The 22,277-nt window shown below is 39.1% G+C and overlaps 1 protein-coding gene across 2 annotated transcripts; it reads left to right on the top strand.

Annotated features, from left to right (window-relative positions):
- Positions 1 to 1,567: 1,567 nt before the first annotated feature.
- pax1b (paired box 1b) lies at positions 1,568 to 13,394 on the top strand. Of its 2 annotated transcripts, none has more exons than XM_085246438.1 (5): positions 1,568 to 1,645; positions 3,311 to 3,895; positions 8,342 to 8,490; positions 9,638 to 9,905; positions 12,985 to 13,394. In XM_085246438.1, exons 1-5 carry the CDS (start codon positions 1,642 to 1,644, stop codon positions 13,047 to 13,049), a joined length of 1,071 nt encoding a protein of 356 aa, XP_085102564.1. In that variant the 5' UTR covers positions 1,568 to 1,641; the 3' UTR covers positions 13,050 to 13,394. The 2 variants fall into 2 exon arrangements, with proteins under 2 accessions (XP_085102564.1, XP_085102565.1); XM_085246439.1 differs by having other exon boundaries at positions 1,596 to 1,645; positions 3,316 to 3,895.
- The last annotated feature ends 8,883 nt before the right edge of the window (positions 13,395 to 22,277 follow it).

Below are 22,277 nucleotides of genomic sequence, written 5' to 3'. Positions count from 1 at the left end.
TCAATCATACTTAAAGAACCCAAAGTAAAAGTACTGATCAGACAGAATATTATTGCATCAATATTACTGTATATCACTTTAATGCTAAGGTTGGAAATGATTTTAATCACTTGTATACTGCTCGACAGTTTTAGCTATAATCTAACACATTTGTTTATTAGTTTATATATTCTGTAAAAAATAAAATCTCTGGGTGCCTCTGGAGTGACAGGTGCTGGTGTCATGGGCCGAATAAGATCAAGAGAAAAAAATGACCAAATCACTGAAGGGGCTAAGCACATGGGGTTGGAATTCAAAGGTGCAGCACAGCGACTCAAATTATAGGACTACAGCTGCCTATGCTGGCACCATAGACTGTATATAATAGATGGACGTGGTGTCACCGGCTGGTTTTTGGCCCTGCATTTTGAAGCCTAAAGATGGGTGTTTTAGCCACTGCTGTTCTGCATTCAATACAACCAGAAGTTGGCTTGTATCAATAAGAAGGTGCTAATGTGCTTCACAAAGCTGTACAGGTGCTGCACACAGACACAGATAGTCGCTAATTAGTGCGAAATAACAGTTTAATAAAACTCCGCAGGTCATAATATTAATCAGACAGCTGCAATAAAAATGCGCAGACATAGAGAGACTCCACTACGGTGGCTGCTTTTACATGCTCATTTACTGAGTGAAGGACAACCAGGCGACTGCAGCTACACGTGCCTGTGTCAGCTCACCTGCCAGTCAAAGCAACCACTGCAGTACCCACCAGGTTCCGATCAAATAAATAAAGAAAACTTTATACACTTTTTGTGAAAGGGGAACAATCTACAGAGGTCAGTTCTGTAAACACGTTTACTTCAGCTGTAAATTGGTGTTTTAATGAGGGAGTCTGTGAGGAATTACTCGTTTTTAGAGGCAACCTCAAGTGGGCGTCAGGGGAACTGCAGGTTTTGTTAACTAGATGCTGGTTTAGTTTTGCAGGAGGATGACAGTTGGTACCAAACAACCTGTTCTTTGTTTTGTGTTTAATTACATTAATGGACTGATTTTGTGGAACAGCAGTCTAGCACTGCTGTGCACTTTGTGACTCGATGGGAATTTGACCTGCTGTGTTCAGTCACCCGTTTGGACTGCGTACATTACAGGTGGGTTTAATTTTGCAGTTGAATCAATGATCATAAATAAAAGTTAAAAAAAATTACAAGTTGTAATGAGCCTAGTTTTGTTGTTGTTGTTTATTTCTGGACTTTTAAAAAAAATTATTTGTGGTGCCTTATTATGTTATTATTTATCTGTCAGTTCTGTTTAACATGCACACACAGAGTGGCTTTGAACAAACTCTTTCCAGTGACGTCAGTTCGTTGTGTTGTGTCGTCCTTTAAGCAGATCCTTTGGCAGCTGCTGTCCTCTGAGTCTGTGGGGAAATAAACAGCTCAAGATGAGTTCAATGTCAACATGTGGACATGGGAGAAAAGAAATCCAGCTTTCAGAGCCCTTCAGGAACTCTCGTATTTCTGATGACAGCCTGCAAGCAGGAAATGAGGAGAAGGAAGAGGACAAGGAGGAGGTGGTGGTGGTTCAAATCTCTTCAGATCGCTGCAGGCTGCAGTCGGAGGGTTGGATGGTGGAGCAGTGAGACGTTGTGGACGGCAGCTGATGGGTGAGTTTGATACAAATTTAACCTGAAGGTGACTCTGAAGAAGAGAAAAGGGATTTATGTGAGATTTGGAGGAGATTTCATCTTTTCTGGAGTGTTTTATTGAAGAAAAGCTGCATTGTTGGTGCTTGACTATCTTTTAAAATGTGACACGGTGTAGCTATACCAGCAGCAAGTAAAGTGAACACAAAATAAGACGCCGAGGTGCTTTTAAACTAAAATGAGCTGATCTGTGTGCTACAGCCTCTTTAAACTGTTGTTGTGCATTAATAACACTTTCAATAAATATTAAAATATTAAAAAACAACTGTTAGTATGCATACACCTATAAAAGAATCCAGAGTAGACCGGAGATTATGCAGGGTAAAGGCAAGAATTATATTTGATAAAAAAAACAACATGAAACATAAGGAGCATGTTCTTCACTTCTTCACTGTTGATGAGAAATTCCCAAAGATGAGCTTTTTTTAAAGTAAGTTTATGAATTTATCACTCAGTGTTTGCAGAAACGTGTCTGAGCTTTAGTCTGCTGCAGTCAGTCAAATTAAACTCCTTCCTTCCTCATTTATCTAACCAGGAAAGCTGCGGGTGAAATGAAGAGCGCGTGCTAATGATGGGCAACAAGAACAATAAATATAAGGTTTAAAAAAATGCCTCTGACTGATAATAGATGTGCACAAACAGTGAGGACAAAGTGAGAGTCTAGACCCCAGTGAATGCATTTAAATGACTGTTACAGGACTGTCAGAGGAACATAAACGAAGTATTAAGAGGACAAACTGGTTCATTCAGCAGTGATTTAAATTCTCAAATAAATCATTTTTGCTGCCAACTTGCGAAAAGCTTTTTTGTCCTATTAACACCCAGAAATCTCCTCAAATGGAGCCAGAAAGTTTTAAGGCTGAATTTTAAGCTATAAGAAGATTCTTTTAGTACAGCAGATGAGCAGAAACAAACAGGAAGTGCAGCGCTGCACTAACACCACAGATGAATCCTCAGCTGAGCTGCATGTAGAGTTAGCAAGAAGATCTGATCTATAATTGAAGAGTGGATTTAATCTGTGCACACAAACACACATCAGCCTCATCAGCCAGTAAAATCTCAGCATCATTTAATGCGTTAAACATTCAGTCATTTAAATTAATCTAATCTACGTGTTTAGTATAAAAAAGCTGGAGATTGAGACAGAAGATCAGAAACAAATTACAAATTTGTCGTTTTTTCGGAGATAAACTTTAATAAAACGTGTATTGTTATGGATTTATTTTTTCCAAGTAGATATCACATAAAGAAGCTTAAAAATGTTTGTTTTATTTCCATATTTTATAAGCGAATTAAACTAAAATATACTAAAAGTTTTAAATTAACGTTAACAACATGTATTAATGCCATGGATGACGTAATAAATGTAATCATTATTCTGGTTAAATAATCTTCAGTCATTTGTTTAATGTTTATCATTTAAATAACAGTTAAAATCTGATTTATGTTTAATCAGGAAAAACTAACACGGTCACACATTTAACGTCGTTTAACGGAGACGTTTATTTTGAGAACAGGGTTTATAACTTTCTTAAAATAATAATAAGATGTTTCCTGCGAAGCCTTTAAACCTGCTCCCGCTTTACACCCGAGCGGCTCGGTCACACCTCTCCCCCCGTGTTGCAGAGCAGAGCTACGGGGAGGTGAATCAGCTCGGCGGGGTGTTCGTGAACGGCCGCCCGCTGCCGAACCCGGTGCGCCTGCGGATCGTGGAGTTGGCGCAGCTCGGTATGCGGCCCTGCGACATCAGCCGCCAGCTGCGGGTCTCTCACGGCTGCGTTTCCAAGATCCTGGCTCGCTACAACGAGACCGGCTCCATCCTGCCGGGGGCCATCGGCGGCAGCAAGCCTCGGGTCACCACCCCCGCCGTGGTGAAGAGCATCCGGGACTACAAGCAGGGGGACCCGGGCATCTTCGCCTGGGAGATCCGGGACCGGCTGCTGTCCGACGGGGTGTGCGATAAGTACAACGTGCCCTCCGTCAGCTCCATCAGCCGCATCCTCAGGAATAAAATCGGGACTCTTTCTCAGCCGCGACCGTGCGACGGCATCAAGGCCCCGCTGCAGTACGGCCCTGTTTACCCGTACCCATCCTACAGCGGGCCCGGGGCCCCCTCCGGGACCAGAACCGGCAGCGGCACCGCGGGACACATCGGCCTGCCCCGGAGCTGGCACAACTTCCTGGGCATCAGGGCCTTCATGGAGCCGGGAGGTTGGTGGAGAGTCTTTATATTTCACACTTAACACTCAGTATAAAAATGTTAAAAATCGGGTTTATGCATTAAAACATTTAAATTTTGTTTAAAAGATGTGCTGGTTTATTCAAATAAATCAAACCAATTATTCTACTTATATCTTTAATACAGTAAAATTAATTATTTAAAATTTTATAAGGTTTGATTTTACATGATGAAAATTATTAAAATTTACCTTTTTAAATAATCTTATAATAATAATAATACGTTTGATTAGTATAATAATTAGCCTTCTGTTAATTTAAACCTTAAAAGTTTGAATCTAAACCTTAAAGTTCTCCCGACTTTAAATGAAAACATAACTTTAGTCCACTGTAGATTAAAATGAGTTTTTCTGTAAAATTAGTTTAAATCAAAAATACCATGGGGAAAATGAAATGAATTAACAAATAAAATGTCTTTAATGGGTGGGTGAGTGAATCAGCAGATTATTATTGTTATTACAAATAAGAAAAATGGGTTTATTTATTTCCTCACTGGATAATTCTTGTTCATTTAAATTGTCAACGTGAAACTGTGAAATATTCATTTCCAAAATCATCTTGTCTCTGAGAGTACATCTCAACAGATGAGAGGCACAGATTATAAGTTATTCATACACTGTGACCTCAGTGACCTTTTGATAAACTAACAAAGTCTAAAGACCATCATTCACTGCAATCTAATCGTGCTGTCGTGTTGTTCCTGTTTCACATGTTAAATATTAAACACTCGTATTTCTGGTTAAAAGTATCTGGTTTGGAATCAGCTGAATATAGATGAGGTGATATTTTTGTATTTTGTCAACAGTTACTGTCGAAGTTTGAGTTCAAGCGAACGATGGTTCAGTGCTTGACGCTGTCCCCTCACAGCAAGCCCAGGTCTGGTGTTTGAATTCAGTAGACTGGCCTTTCTGTGGCAAACTGTGATGTTTGTAGGCCGTGTGTTTGTTTTCTCTGGGCACTCGAGCTTTAGGGTTAACTGGTGATTCTACGTTGGCTGTAGGTGTGAACGTGAGCGTGATGGTTGTTTGCCTACCTGTCCGAGGCATAATCAGCCTGAAGTGGATGAGCACTTAAGAAATTACTAAATATAAAGATTTATTTAATAAAAAATAAACTATAATAAGTCTGTGAGCAGCTCATCGTCCTCCACATCTGATCTAGATCATTAATCTTCTTCAGCTCTGCTTTATTTTTCCTCACAGAAACGTCTCGATCCACAAAGCTCCTCTGTAACAGCACCCGCTCTGATTTATCTGGAAACGAATCAAAAATTACAGAATATTATTTACTGAGAGCTGTTTTCTACACATGTGTAGTTAAGGAAACAGATCCCAGTAAAAACTTTTGATTAACTTTCTGACAGCGCTCATGGACGGGTGCTAAACTATGTGTAGCATATCCGACTTCATCCATCACTGACACTGGTCTTTGCACACTCCACCAACCTCATTAAATATGAGCCGGTGTTCAGTGAAAATGAAAACACTTCCTGTTTGTTCACAGTTCAAGACGTAATTATCAGCAGACACACGGACATTAAGCCAAGTAAATATTAGTTATATGAAGGCATATATGAAGATTTGAGTGCAACATGTTGTGGATGAGTTTCAGGTTAACGTCACTTTTATCTGTCAGGTTAACTCCTCAGTATTACTATCTAAAGATGTGGCTTTAGATGGGGCCACCGTGGCTCAGGGGGATGGGAAGCGCATCTGTAACTGGAAGGTTGCTGGTTTGATCCCCAGGCTCTCTGTCCTGGTCGTTGTGTCCTTGGGCAAGACACTTTACCCTACCGCCTATAGGTGTTGGCCAGATGGCGTGATATGGCAGCCTCGCCTCTGTCAGTCTGCCCCAGGGCAGCTGTAGCTACAACTGTAGCTTCCTTCAACCAGTGTGTGTGAGAGTGAATGAATAGTGCCTTGAAAAGCACTTTATAAATCCAATCCATTATTATTAAGATGTGCAGCACGTACTGATTCAACACATGCGAGGCCCCGGAGATCATTTTGATATTTATTCATTCATTCAGTACTCACATATTATACAGACTGAACCCCCCCCCCCCCCCTCCCCCAAACAATTCATATAAGATCCATGCCTATTTTATAAATAATGACTGAACAGGCTCAGACTGAAGCCACGGTTCCCTGCCAAACAAACTAGCAACAATATTCTCACATGTAACCCTCAAAAATACAGTTTTGATGTGTATTCAGTTACGTCTGTGGTCCTTCTGTCTTAACCTTTGGATCGTGAGGCTTCATGCTTTCACATTATTTCTCTGAATGATTTTAAATCGGTGCCATTTAAAACAAACAAACAAACATTCGCAGTACGTTCACTCAGGGTGCGTCTAAACAATGTGATGCTCCTCAACAATCAAACTGTCGTGCTAAGTAAGTCCATCCTGTCGAATTCTGCGCAGCGCACATTTATCTTTAAAGCAACAAACTATTATACATTTAAATGTTTGCCTTACCACACCTAACACTGGACAAACAGAATGCAGTAAAAACTAAATTATTCCTTATTTTATTTTCTCCCTCCATCATGTGATTAGAGAAACACAAACTGACAAAAAGCCAGCCACTCTACGTCAGCAATGTCTGCATGCAAACCAGATCCAGGAGATATTACCAGAGAGTGGAGTCTGGAGTGCACGGAGGTTTCTGAGAGCGCTCGTCTGTTGGTTTAGTGTGCGTGTGATCCAGACAGTTTCCATGTTGCTGCGCAGGGCTCTGCAGGGTCAGACCATCTGCTGCAGCTCTTGTTGTTCTTCTGGAGGATGACGGTACTTCTTTATGACTCTGCCTGGATGTTTGGGCTTGTTGCTCTCCTGCAGAGTTTGAAGTTATTGTTTTTGGGTGAAAGGTACCACAGAAAAATGTTTTTAGCTGCTGAAGTTCTGCAGCCACAGAGGAATGAACTGCCTCAAATCCATCAGAGACGCTGTTAACCAAAGCGTTTGTCTGTACAGCACCTTTTCCCGCACCTTTTTCTTTTAAATTTTATATTTTTTCCCCACAGTTTCTTTTTATTTTGTTTCTGTTTCAGTAATATTTATCCTGTGCGTTCCTGGTGTTGCTCCAAAATTAAATAATGTGGAAATTAGAAAAATATTAACTGAAGCATTTTGTCGTGCATAAGAGTTTTGGTTAACAATTACAAAAAAGCCTTCGACTGCTGTCCTTCAACAAACCCTAATATGTGTTATTATTGCTAATCTTAACCTGAAGCAGGCCAGAAGTGGCTCCACTTCTTGTCTTCTTATTCCATCTTAAACTTTTTAATTCTATTATGTTTTTATTTACTTCTTAAATTTATGTCGAGCTGCATCACTGTGTGGTTTGGAGCCTGCAATGCGTCCTGCCATAGAACCCTCCAACGCATAGTGAGAGCTGCAGAGAGGATCATTGGTGTCTCTCTCCCCTCCCTCCAGGACATTTACAGCACCCGTCTCACTAAAAAAGCCCTTTGCATAGCGGCTGATCCCACGCACCCAATGCAAAGCTTCTTCAAGCTGCTGCCGTCAGGGAGGAGACTGCGGAGTCTCCAGGCCAGGACCAGCAGACTGAAGGACAGCTTCATCCATCAGGCTGCCAGGAAGCTAAACTCCCTCCCGATTCTGCCCCCCTCTCCCCTCTTCTCCACCACGGTCTCACTGAACTCTGTCACACACACACACACACACACACACACACTCACTCTCTGACGCACTCACTGGCCTGCTCCAGTCACTTTGTGGAGCATTGGACTGCTTAAGCATTGGACCTCATAAGACTTTGTTGTTACACTATCTCTTACCGTACACTACTAAATCTCCATTTGCACTATTTGCCTATTTTGCACCACTATGCCTTCTTACTTGAATATTGTATATTGTATATTGCATAGCTTTTTTTTTTGTTATACGTAAAATTGTATTGTATTTATTTAAATTTTTACTTTTTAATTATTTTATTTGCATTTTTCTAATCACTAGGGTTTGAGAGTAACGCAATTTCTATTCTGTGTATGTCCTGTACATGTGGCAGAATTGACAAATAAAGTTGACTTGACTTGACTTGACTTGACTTGAAATTTACTCTGAGTGGACTAATTTAATCTTATTTTTTGATATGAGCCACTTTGCTTGTGCTTTCTCAAATATCCTTTGCCGGGCGGTTACCTATCACGTACTTTCAAAAACATTGACCTACATCAATATTTAATGTGTTGTTCCTCTAACAAGTTTATGAAATTTGATTTAATAGGTTTTGCACAAACGACTTTACTCTAGTCTGATGAACCAACAGATAACTGTTAGAACATCGGTTCTCAAGTTGTCCCACTGATCTCTGCTGAATCAGTTTGCAATGAAAAACATTAAGACTGTATAATTTTTTTATGAGCTATATCATTTTACATGTTTTTTTAAAGGTGTGCCTGGATCTGATGGACATCCAGCCAAAATGGAGGAATGGACCAGCGTTCCCAGCATGACCAGTATGAGCAGTAGATCGTTTCCGTCTGGAATCAATGGAGTCGAGAAACCCAACAACGAACTGGACATCAAATATCCACAGCAGGTAAGTAGCCTGAACATTACCTGCAAACAAAGTGGTTTTTTTGCACAAGGAACACTTTTAATTGCAGGAAGGTACAAATAAAATATGACTTTTATGTTTATTTTGGCAGTAAAACAGGAATAAATTCTGACTATGAAATTAAACTGGTCAACATGTCACAGGCTTTACATGAACTGGAAAATAAAAGTGTGATTTACAGCACACGAATGAATTTATTAAAGGCAGAATCCTTCTGTGTCTGAATTTTGCTTTACTTGCTGCTATTTTGCCATTTGCTTGTTCTGCTTTGATGATAGTTGTCAGTCCTGATTGTGAGGAGAGCCCTGATTGGCTACAATCCACCAGCCCCTCTCATGTTTTCCAGTATTTCGGGGAAAGTAGAAACAGCTGTTAAACTGAGACTTAGAAATACTCCAGTGGAAGTTTTGAAGAAGGAGCCTAAATTCTTGGATTTTCTTAAAAGGTTGTCTCAAGTGTCTTTAGCTCATTAATTTCATCTTTGTGTTAACCTCTAACAGCTGCTGATGTGCACAGAGCTTATAGAACAGCTGTTGTAATGTGGACGAATCAAAAGGGAGTATTTTACTATTTACTTTGGAACAAAAGGGAAAACAAGGACATTTAGAGAAAGAGTTATTTCTCTAAAAAAATTGAAATTCTTATTCATGTATTTTTTTTTTTTACTCTTTTTTTGTAAATTAGGGAGATTTTCTGACTGTGCAATTTAAAAAAATCAGAACTGGAAGATCTTCAAAGGTCCTCCAGAAATCTCATTGGTTAAAAAAAGTAAAGCTTTAAAGGTGTTTGTGATCAGGGAGATATGCAGGACTATTTTTTTTAAAATAAACGTACATTTCAGCCTAATGGCTTTTCAAAAAACGAGTAGACCAGACTCACTTATGAGAAAACCTTTTAATATTTATTAAAGGGCAAAATGAATGTTTAAGCCATCATCGAGGTAATTTGAGAAAAAATGTCAGTGACAATATTTTTAAAGTAAGACCAGATCCAAGCATCAGTCGACAACAATAGTTAGTTGATGCAAAGCGTTGGCATGTGAATCATCCTGAAAGATAATGGATTGATCGGAATGTTACTTCAAAACAAGTGGGATTAAAACCTTCCCTTTTTTCCTTGTTTTCCTCAGTCTTCATCCGGCCTGCCGGGTTACCTCTCAGCTTGTGCATATTCTCCGCCGAACCAGTACTGTGTGTATGGAGGCCCTGCAACCAACTACATGAACTCTGGACACCACTGGCAGCCCCAGTCCTCCAGTCTGACTCCCAGTTTGAATTCCAGAATGACCCCCAGTCTGAGCCCTGGAATGACTCAGAGTCTGAGTCATCCCAGCTCAGCTGCACTACAGGAAGCTACAGATTTCCACTCCACGTCTTTCAAACTTTCACAGAGAGAAGGTGAGAGTGACTCAGACGTCGCCTTCGAGCCAGTTCTGTGTAGCACCACATCTGGTCCAGATGTTTTTACTGTTACTGATAAACTAGCAGACCCCCACTGCTGTGATGAAAAACAAGGGAATTTCTGAGACTAAATATTAATGACCTATTGGCTTTAATTTAAAGTGAAACCATTGTGCTTATTTCACTGTTTATGTTACACCGAGCCTTGTTCAAACCCCTCAGTTCATATGAAACAAGCTCTGATATCATACAGAGCTGAGAGTAGAAAAGAAAAGAAAAGCATAAAAAAATCATGTAGATAAGATAAAAGAGAACACATTAAAACCAAACAATATACCAATACAGTTTAAATGGGTACAGAGTCAAACAGTTTATAATCCCTAATTTAATTGACCACCAGGTAAAAGGCAGGGTATGCTCTAGAGAGGTCACCAGTCTGCCGCAGGGCTGCCAACCTTTTACTCTCACATTCACACATACAGGCAATTTTTAAAATCACCAGTTAATGTGATCTGCACATGTATTTGGACTGTGGGAGAAAGCCGAGGTACCCAGAGATAATCGATGCAACCATGGAAAAACCATGCAAACTTGTACTAATTCCAAAACAACAAAAACAGAAATCTTAACAAAATTGTTCAGTTGAATGGTCTCAGTGTCAGATCACCAGGCATTGGGGATATGTGGCAGTTAGCCATCATTGTGTTTTGCTCTGAAGAACAGTTTATGTTCATTTAGTACAAGTTGTAGATCATTAGCTAATCATTAGCTCTATTAGTAAATTGTAAAAATAAGTGGACCTAGAACCAAACCTTGTGGGACGCTTTCCGTTATCGTTAACTGTTGCTGGTCAGACAAGTAATTCCTGAACAGTAACCGGCGCCATTTTAAAAGCTTGACACGCAAACCACGATCATCTGTGTGGCCCAAAAATCTAGCAGCCTGGTGTTTTTCTTATCCAAGCCTTTATCCAGAACCCAAGTAACAGCAAAACAATGCAGTGCATACACGACTTCATCTGGATTTATGAAACACATGCCACAGAGCATGCGTTTTACGTATAAGAGACGCTATACTCTTAGACAAACCGGCTAATTTGGAAATTGGCCTTTAGTTATTCCTTCTTTCCTAACTTATTTTAGGGCAATAATATGAATAGTTTCCCGAAGTGTGCTGTATTTTTTTGCCCCGCAGATTCCCAATTACTCTGCCAGCCCACTGTTGATATTCAGTAGTATTTCAGTTTTTTGTAGGATGGAAGCTAAAGAGAAAGTTGACTTTTGTGGCCTGGCTGAAAACTACAGATGTATAAAACGGTCTCTCTAAAAAGCCGCAGTGCTTCTATCCAGTGTTTTAAGCTATAAAAACATCTGAGAGAATTTATTTTCTGCTAAAAGCTGCATTTTCCTCCTCAACAACCACTAATGTGTATGCATTTTTAAGAAACACAACAGTTTTGTTAAGATTAAAAAAGCCCCAAATTGCACAGAAGAAATAGCTCCTGGTTTTCACAGAATAAATAACATTTCATTTATAGTTAGTTGGCTGTCCTGTGCAAAAACTGACATAATCCACACATTTTCTGTGTAAACTGTTGTTAGCAGTACATTTCTAACAAAAACAGATTAAGTTTGATAAAAATGAATGAATTTCATAACAGTTTGCCTTTTTTCATCCTCAGGACTTGGCCTCAACAAATCTAGTAGGGAATAAAAACCCCAATAAAAAACACACAAAACATTAATGTACTGCAAAACCAAATGAAAATGAAACTCTGAAATTTTAAGGGCAGACGTCTGAAATAATGAAGCCAAATCTGATTTCCCACCAGCAGCGTCAAACCTTATTAAAACTGCTGAAAAACACGAAGCCCACAGAACCAGTTTCTGATAACCATCAACAAACAGATCATTCCTATTTATCCTTCGTTTAACCAAAAAATCCCTTTGAAGTTAGTTTTTTTAAAAGGAGGATCAGGCTGGGCGGCAGGTTTCAGTACAACACACTCAAAATGAATTTAAAAGCCCAGAGACGACCTTTAACGGAAGGTTGAATAAAATACTTACTTAAATACTTACTTACTTAATACAGAGAACTCAGTCTTTCTTTCTGTAGCATCTCTGTCCATCAGTTGGAGATATACTCTTTCTCCTGTCTGTACACTCGTACCTAGAGTAAAGGTGTGTTTTGATCTGAGGTCTTGATTTTAATTAAGCCATTGAGCTATCTGTGAAGTTTCTTTAAAATGGCTTTCAAAATAGCAAAGAATAGAGAGGCGTGCGTGCAAGTCCATGCACAAACTATAATTCACTTTTGCAGTTGGTGAAGTTCTTTGTCAATTAATGAGAGTTTTGTGGTATTTTATTGCTTTCAATGTCCTACTTATGACTTCTGATGCTGCCGAACTGATGATAACACTTCGTTTTATCATCACCAGAGTATTTACTCTGCCCAGCTTGTACAATGAAAACTGACATTAAGAAAAAACGTGTTTTGTAAGGGGTAAATTTTAAGAAGAACTGCACCAAAACAAACAAACAGGCCAAATATTGAACACACAAGTGTTAGATGTGCCCCGATTCAGGTCAAATTATATGTGGGATAATCACTTCTATGTCTGCTACTGTGTGGATGCTAAAGGCTGTTGTGACCTGTGCTTTCAGTGGTAGAAGGAGTATATTTATCTTGCACGTGGACTTCAATGCTAGCTCTGTTGTCATGACAGTAACACCAAGTTACCCATGTAAATTGATACAAAACTAGATTACGTACATGAAATAGATCATCTTTTTATCCGTGCCAACAAATGCCTTTATGATTAGATTTCTAATTCCCTTAGGGAGAACTCTCTGACCAACAAGTGTCTATTAAAAATCCTTCAAATAATTGGGTTTCAAAGGGCTTCCTGGACTGATGGGCCACAAATAAAGTCGGAATCCTCGTTAGGCTGATACGACTGTGTGCATAGTTGATTAGAGAAGAGCTGTTTAATCTCGATAAAATAAACTGAATGCCGGTAAAAGAGAAACATGGTCACGATGTTGCTAATGGGTTATTTCTTGTGTTTCCTTTGCAGAGGAAGGGAAACTTCCCCTGAACAAACACCATCACTCTGCTCACAGATTATCTTCAGCCTCGTGACGACGTGGAGGAAACGCAGTGGGACTGGAGCGATGTTTAAATAGGGTCATGTTTTAGAAGATTAGTGGCAAACTGAGCTGTGACTGTGCTGGAACTACAAACCAATCTGTCCGAATCGGGACTTTTATTTAGTGATGAAAAGGTGAAGGAAGAAAACACGAAACCGACCAGAGAAAGTCCTAAAAAAAAAAATGTTTTTAGCTTGAATAAAACGAATTTGTCTTCCATATAATTTGATGTTGTTGCCACAAAAGAGAATGTTTAAGCTGCATTTGAATTCTTGTAAAGTATTTTGGCAAAGCTGTATATATATTTTTCTATACATTTGCTTAATAAATATTTAATAATGCAACAAAAAATGCATCTGTGCTTATTTTAGCATTAGGAGGAAAATATTTTCAACATATTATATTAAAATGGATCAGATAAGAATCTTATCATTAGAAAACTGTAGTTATTAATTAGTGTTATTATCCAAATTGTTTTGTCTTTTTTTAAATGCATTAAATGAGTTTGGCTCTCCTGTAATTGAAGTTTAATGACACTATTTATGGGTACATAACAGGTAGATTTTGTTGTTTACCTTAAGCACAGCATATATTTAAGAGTACTTGATAATAAGTCTGTTCTTTTCCTGGCTTTGTCTTAAATATGGAATGTAGCCTGAGGTTACTCCATGTCATTTAGTTCTGTATTTAACATCAATAATTAACGAAATCTTCGTCTGTCTGTTTGAACATAACCAAACATACCTTCGTCTGACCCACCTGAGACATACCTGGCGTGTCTGAGAGCCTGAGTAAATTCCACACTTTTTATTTTTCAGTTAAAAGTTGTCACCTGTGTAGAATTTTCTGGCTCTGGGACAATAACAATATATCTTGTCTTTTCATCTTATCCCACAGTAACTGCTGCCTGCAGCAAATGTTTCATCGCTGAACAACCGTTGGACGACCTTTTTTTTCTTCCTCTTGGTTGGTTTAGAAAAATAGCTTCACGGTGAAAGTTGTCCCGATGCATTTTATAGTTAATGGAAGTCTCTACAATAATTATTTCGTATTATCCTGCTAACAAAAGTGAACATTCTCAGTTAAACTTTTCAATGACCACATTATGGATTTATATTTCTGACACTGGGAAGCAGAGAGCTGACGTCTGAGAGCTGAGACATGCAACACAATAACATAGAATCTAATAGACATGAAGATCATAAACCCTTTTGTTTATGATTTTAAAATGAGATTTTGGTAATACTAGTCTGTGCACAACTGCAATATCCTTTTATCATTTTTAGCAGAACTGTATTTATGTGTATTTATAGTTTTATATTTGATATTTTTATTGTATTATGGCTATTAAACATGGCTGTCTCTTCACAAGTATTTACTGATCAAATGTTCTGTCATTCATATTTCATTTAAAAGATATATATTTAAATGAAATAAAAGATACAAAAACACATACATGTGATTTGACTGCAGTGTAAGGAAAGGTCTGACTGAACCACGAGCACACGCTGAAACGGCAGCAGCAGTGCTGCGGTTCTTTCTACGTACTGTGACCAGTTCTGAGATAACATCAGTGTCTCGGCCATGCATGCATGCACAGGCATGTTTCTATGTCTGTGCTCAGTGACACTAACCGAGCGCCACAATAAAACGTGCATAAACCAAAAAATATAAGAAATAACTCTAATATATAAAAAATTGTATTATTTCTTATATTTTGTAACTTTGTAATATATTGTTTTATTTAACCATGAGGATTTTTTTTTCAGAAACTCTCAAAAATCAAGCAGATGGAGAATCATTTACTGAAGTTTTCTGTACTTTACTTATTACTTTGAAGTGTTATTTGCTAAAATGATTAATCTGAGATTAAAAAGAGTTTTACTGTGGAAATAAACTATGGCACACACAAAGCACCGTCGTCTAACTGGAGGTATTTATTGGGGAATTGAGACTTTCTCCTTTCCAATGCTTCTAAAAACCTTATGAAAATAAAATAAAATGATGACTCGCCGTCATGAATAGGTGCCACATGCACATTTAAAGAGGATGCCACCAAAACAAAAGAGGACAGAAATCGTGCCTCTGTGCATGTTGACTCAGCAGGGAGAACATGAAATGAGAAAAGTAAAGGAGAGTAAATATTTGAAAGCAATAAAGAATGCCTGGGACTCTCAGTGTATTATGTTTCATTCTATTTTGCATTCTCACCTGCTGCCTGAATTTTGTCGTTTTCCTCCATAAATTGATGCAAAAAGGGAAATGATAGAGAAAGTTGGAATGTTTGATGCTCAGAATTAATGGAAGCGTTTTTTCTTTATTCTTTTTTTAAACATGTGTGTCAGAGGAAAGGTGCAAATGGTGGGAAGTAATGTCCTACTGTCAGATGCTGCCGTGTTTGTTGTGTGTCATGTTTAGGTGTGTGTATGTAACTCACTGACCAACATGTAAGGATCCAGAGGCTCCTGAACACTAAATTGTAATGAAATTACAATGGGTGATTTTTATGCACCTCAGCTATCAGTGAAACTCGATTTCTCATGTTTCATTTGCTTGACTCGCAAAAAAAACAAAAAACAAAACATTACTGATCTTTAACTGGTTCTAAAATTCTTTTTTGTTGACAAAGCACAAACCTCCTAAATCAGGAAAGAAGTCCAGTTTCATTCTCGTGAGTTGCTGCTGCAGTCAGGAGAAGCTTCCTGCAGGTAAACAACAAAAAAAAGTAAGATGATCCATCAGCAAACAGCTCAAAGTAAACAGAGGCTGCCCATTAATACCTGAACAATCTGAGTCCCTCTGAGACCCAGGCTGACAGAGCAAACAGCGGCTCATTGTTTAAAACTCTTTAGGAAGCATTTGAGTCATTTAGGAAGCAACTTGAGTCCCACTTGTCTTTTCCATTATCTGCTTTGAGCTGCTCATTGAGTCTGCAGCTTTCTGTCTGTGCAGGTGGGGCTGCTCACGATTTGTGTCTTCTCACACAGAAAACCAAAGCGTATAAAAAAAATAGAGAAAAAAAGTAATTATGAAATGAAAATTATGTCCATTTATGGCTGGATTCATTTGCATTAAAGTAGGTGTATTGTTGTCTGTTAATCTGTCTTTTGTGCTTTAACTGTTCAAACCCTCCCTTTCGTGTATTGTGCGACATGCTTTCACCTTTTTGTTTCATTGTATTTCATACCCTTTGGTTACCTTTAACATGCCAAACATGTTGCACCGCAGTACGTGTTGCCCCATCTCTCTCACACCTACAGAACGGAGGCGCCACGAAGAAGAGAGGCAGCTCAGCATGAAACCGCTCTAAGCCGCCAAAATCACAAATCCAGGGCAGTAATTATACCAGAGATAGTTTATCCACCCACTGTTCTATTAAACACTTAATATCTTAAGCCCATTTAATGTTGCGAGCATTTCAGGTCACATTTGCACATGCAGCTTTGATGAACAGTACAGAAGTGTAAAAGACTCCCAGGAGTGTGTCCAGGTGAAACTTGAGTGTAAATAATGATTTCAATTGAAGATAGTGATCAGTAGATTATCAGCAGTGTTACTAGAAATCTTCAAAACTTCAAAGAGTGAGGGTCAGTTTGGAGGCAGAGGAGGATGTTTGAAGTACAATGTGATGATAAGACGTGTCTGTGTCATTTGGGCTGCAATTTTTAGAGTGTTTTAATTGTGTTAACATATTTTTGTGACTTAGGTCATGGTATAGAATTTGTTTTTGAGCCCAGGCTATAAAAACATCTTCCAAGAGACACATCAGACAATCAGAAATGTAATGGGTTAGGTTCAGGGAGCAGGGGTGATGAGGAAGTGTTGGGTGGGTAAAGAAATGTACAAGGACACATACTGTGGACAAAAACAGGGAGGGAAATTGGGTGACATATAAGAGGTATATATAAGAAAGGTGCACAGTGGACTATTTCTTGTGCAGAAGATGCAAACTGAAAGAGGCAGACTGCGAGAGGGTGGCAGGGGATAATGTAGCTTGGCAGCACTGGATGGTAGTTTGTAAAATGAGTTTGGAAATCAAGAAGAGCCAAGGAGTGAAAGTCGAAGCCAGAATTAAATGGCTGAAGTTGAAGAAGGAAGAATGTTGAATGATGAGTTCAGGGAGGAGTTGAGACAAGCTGGGTGGTGGACAGGGTGGTAGGGAAGAGTTATCACATGACTGGTGTGGTGAGGTAGACTGCCAAGAAGGTGTTTGGTGTATCCTCTTGGTGGTGGAAAGCGCAAATACAGGAAAAAATTCAAAGGAAGAGCAAAAGCAGGGGCGTAATTTCCAGGGGGGTTAGGGGGGCTGTGACCCCCCCCCCCCCCCCCCCCCCATAAATAATCAGACCCAGCCGATATAACCCCCCAAATAAAATTATGAATTATCTTGCAAAAGTAGGCTGTTGATTTTCTTTACTCATTTCAGTTATTACCAGCAAAATAGTTGCATGTTTGATCATCTGGGAATTTACCAAGAATTATTTATTTATTTAGACAGAGATCTTGAGATCCAGCTTGAAAGAATATGTATCATGGTCCGGGTGAGTGGCTTTGTGTTTTCCACTAGATTGGTCTCTGCATACAGGTGGAGCCTCAGCAACCCGTCCAAGTGTCCACACCTGTTGCTAATCTTCGTGGCTGTATTTATGTCCAGCGCTCTCAAAGAATCTTCGCTAGATTGTCTGCTAACCCTCGTTAGTGCCAAGCCTTTAAGTGCTGTTCATGTTAAGCCATCGTATTCTTGTTGTATTGACTGTTTGTCTCCTGTAATTTAATACTCATTAGATTATCCATCCACCCTTGCAATTTGTCACATTCACCTGGACGCTGGTTTTTCAGTTGGTTCGCAGCCATCATCGTCGCCATTCTGGTTCTCTGCTTCACCTGCCTCGCTCACTGCCTTTCCCTCTTGGACCCGCCGGACTCTCTGCACCCACAACCAATGAGCACTCACCTGGACCTCACCATCTGCCTCCCCCCATGTCGTGACCTGCCTCCGGACAAGTAAGACAAGATAAACTCTAGTTTGCTTACTGTGTTGCCAGTGACACATTATCTGTTGTCTCACACTGTCAGATTTGCCTCCCCGAAACTTCATTCTCTTCCTCAAAATGAATATCCAGTTGAAGGAGCCACACTGGAGGAGATCCACCACCCCTCACAGAAGCACAATTACAAGGACAAAAACAAAACTACTGAAAGATGGAGGATGGTGCAGAGGTGCACAGGAAGATGACCTCAGAGACTGGCCAAATTCTTTAGTTTTACAGCCTGTTCTTAGAACGTTTTCATCACACGTCATACGGCAGTTATGTTTTAATGGTTTTCAAAAGCTGTAGATTAAAAATAATAATAATAGTGAACACAATTGAAGTGGGTGGAAACATTTCATGGGTGTTTTTTCCCCAATGAATCCTACAAGTTAACCATAGCTTCAAGATCAAGATGTCATTAAGAAGATTGTGGAAAGTCTTCAGTAGATGTGCACGCGTGGCATGTCATCCATAAATGCTGACATCATCACTGCAGATAGCAACTGCAGGTGAATTTTGCTTTTTGAACTTTTCATACCTATTTGCGACTCCACACGCTTTGCTTCTGTCTGGCTGCAGTCTTTGTCAGTGTACCGTAGCCTTCACAAAGCCCATCACAGGCTAATTATTGCAAAACAACAACAGTCTGCTTCATGTTGCAACACTTGGAATGTCAAGTCATCAATTATGACGGCTTAGCATGTCAGACGGAGAATCTCCTCTATTCTCTCAGGTGGCGGAGGATTTCTCCTTCACTGAACAGATTTTTATTTTAGTGTTAGATCTTTTGTTACGTGATTTTCTTTGAGTTTCTTCTCTCACCTTTCTGTGCATTAATATTCTTGTCATGTCTGTAATTCCAGACAGGTAAGCTTTCTTTGGTGCACAATGTGAAGGGAATTAATTCATCTTTACTGTCGGACAGCCATTCATCCATTTTCTTAACCGGTTATCCAGTTCAGTGTTAGGCCTCGTGCTGTAATAGGTTTGTTACTAAAATGAGGTGTAGGAAACTGCTGTGGAGATTTATCGATGCATACGACAACAACAAAAAAATTCCAATGTGTGAGGATATTCCACACACTATAGAGTCACTGACCATGCCCATGAAAATTTTCGTAGCTGACCCGTGTATAGCAAACGCATTTTCTGTTAAAGCTGTACAGTCCCCCTTTGCTCTTGGGGGCTCGAGTCCTGCATCAATTCTAACTGGTCAAAACTAAACGAAATGAGGAACAAACTGTGGTTTACTGGTTGACAGTTTCATGCAGACTTTGTCGTTGTTGCAGACAAGACCATGCCAGTAGGTAGAGTGGTGGCCCCATGATCGGAAGGTTGGGGGTTCGACTCCACTGAACGGCTACCCTGAGGTACCCCTGAGCAAGGTACCGTCCCCACACACTGCTCCCCGGGCGCTGCACTGGTGGCTGCCCACTGCTTCACTGGGTGAATGGGTTAAATGCAGAGGAACTATTTCCCTATGGGGACTAACATGCACACTTTAAGTTAAGGGTAGAGTTATTATATACCCAAACACCTGTAGATTTTTGGCATCCTTGACAAAACACTAGCATATGATGCTCAAATGAAATGAGGTTGAAACTGGAGTTGGAGTGATGGGTAATAAGATCTTACTACAGCAGAAAACAACCTTTGATGACAAAGTCTCTGTTCCAGTTTCACCTTGACACCTTTCTCCTATTTGGTGAGGGAAATTCTCTTACTAAATAAGAGAGGGTAGACACACTTTGGCGAGCTTTGGGACATGTTGAATTTCTCAGATGTAAACAGGAACATGAATCAACATCTTCTTATATTTATTTCACTGTCAGATGGATGCACCAGGATTTTGTCCATCATTCACTGGTAAATGGGCCTGTACAGTTTCAGTCATTTTTCTTTTTTCTTTTTTTTACTAAGATAGTCCTGAAATTAATTGGTAAGTGCATGTAGTGTCATCCATATAATACACAAAATTATGGTCAATAAACCTATGCTAAAAAAGTCTGCAATAAGTCAAATTCACTGTTAAAAATTTTGTTGTGGTAATTTTCAATTTATTAAAAAAGATTAATTATTTATTTGTTATATATAAATTAATTTAATAATTTAGGCGCTGTATTTTTCAACCAGCCATTGATTTTTAAATAAAGATTTTCTGTTAAAGGATGATGTGCTGGCAAAAAACCACCAGGCATTTTCCTTTTATTTATTTATTCATTTATTTATATATATAATTGGATGGTGTAGATTGAATTAATTAAATTTTATTTATATAGCGCCAAATCACAACAACAGTCGCCTCAAGGTGCTTTATATTGTAAGGTAGACCCTACAATAATACATACAGAAAAAAACTCACCAATCATATGACCCCCTATGAACAAGCACTTTGGTGACAGTGGGAAGGAAAAACTCCCTTTTAACAGGAAGAAACCTTTTAAAAGGGGTGAAAGAAGTGTGTGGCTAAAAGTCAGTGCAGACTTGCTGCACTTCAATTTTTGACTGGTTTTGAACAGCACTCATGAACATGTATAGAGAGGCTACAGGAGCCAGACTGGACCTGGTCCAAACCTGACGCTTTATTAAAGCCCACAGGAAATCACTTCATCTTTATTAGAGTGGAAGTGACTCCCTTCAATTTCCCCTCTGGAATAATGTGTAGAACATCCCATCAAACAGATCATGTGATTGGTTCAAAAGATTTATTTGAATGAAAATTTAACAATAAAATTTTACCAACAGTGATACTTGACCCAGTTAGAGTTCAATGCTGCATGTCAGGGCAGAAAACTTCACAAATACACATACAAATGAAAAACAACAACTGAGAGACATCTAGATCTCCTTCTGGATCCAGGAATTTTCAGCCATGGTAATATTTGAGATGCTTTCAAAAGCGATTTGTTTGCGTCTCTTAATTCACGTGATGTAATCAATTTTCGCCTCATAAAGTCAACAAGACCTTTGCAAAGTAGGTAATGTTTAAAACTCTTTCACTCTTTATTTAATTTTAGAAAAATATGTAAAAAGTTGGATATTTTCTAATATTTAGCTATCCAAATTCTTTCAATTGGCCAAACATATCCATAAAACCATAGATGTCACAACTATGGACAGCAACGGAATATTAGTCTATTAGTTGGAATAATAGTCTTTCCAATATATTAAAAACAAATTTAATTACACAAATTAAACATGTAATCCAAGTGGTATATTTCTACTTACTGAGATCCAGTCATCAATGAACTTACCTAGTTCAGGGAGCCTATCACAGCAGTCACTGGGGTAAGAGGCGGGGCTACACAGGTCACCAGTCTATCACAGCGCTATTTAATTTATTTAGATTAAACTTATATTGGTTCTCTTATCTGACTATGGGTATGTTGGCTGACATTGTGCAGAAGTAAGTGTTTGTTTAATGCATCTTTGACTTTGAATGACGTTTGGTAGTTGATTGCTTGCACATTTTGCAGAAAAGCGTGTTATAAGGGCCTGCCCAACCCATTTTAAAACCATTACTTTACAAATAACCTGCCAAATTTCTGTTCTCCAAACAAAGCCACATGGCACTACATTTAAACAAATCAAAAGAGAAAGCATTCCCTTTTACAGACAAAGCATTGCATGATAATGCAATGATTGACGTTGGAAAATCGCAAACATAACTGGCACACAAAGTCAGCTTTGAGTTCCCACAGATCTCACCTGGACATCTTCCTTCTTGAAAAAAAAAAAAAACTTTTGTTTTTTCCAGTCTGATAGCATCTCTAATGAATAGCTGCTTGTACAGCAGGGTGCTGACAGACAGACAGACATAACAAATCTGTGAGCGATGAGGAAATGCGTCAGATGGGCAATCTCAGATCCATCTTAGCTATCTGACTGTCATCTGTTTTTCCTCACACCCAGCTGGCGTGCCATCTTTCACCTTGAACCCTCCCACAGCGTGGTTCTCTGCTGCCACCCAGGTTTTTCTGGCCAGCACTTTTCTCCTGTCTTTGTGTTACTGTGAACGTTTTGATTTGTTGCTGATGGCAGCTGGTGATAGATAATGCCATGTGGGTATCTTTGTGCTTGTTTTCCAAGCACCAAGGTTGAACGATTGGTTGATATTTTGCTGAGATTGAATTTTGGGTTGGGACCAGCCTCACTACCTTCAAAAATGCAGCAAAATATAGAAATAT

The sequence above is a fragment of the Mchenga conophoros genome, linkage group LG15, assembly GCF_057382185.1.
Source record: "Mchenga conophoros isolate Kocher_MC1m ecotype Shallow Benthic linkage group LG15, M_conophoros_male_GT1.1, whole genome shotgun sequence".
Lineage (NCBI taxonomy): Eukaryota > Metazoa > Chordata > Actinopteri > Cichliformes > Cichlidae > Mchenga > Mchenga conophoros.
Note: the sequence above shows the minus strand (reverse complement) of the source record. Positions and strands in the feature narration are given on the sequence as shown.

Coding starts and splice junctions, on each gene's coding strand:
- pax1b (XM_085246438.1), top strand. Junction 8,491..9,637: donor ACATCAAATATCCACAGCAG/GTAAGTAGCCTG, acceptor TGTTTTCCTCAG/TCTTCATCCGGCCTGCCGGG. Junction 9,906..12,984: donor CAAACTTTCACAGAGAGAAG/GTGAGAGTGACT, acceptor TTTCCTTTGCAG/AGGAAGGGAAACTTCCCCTG.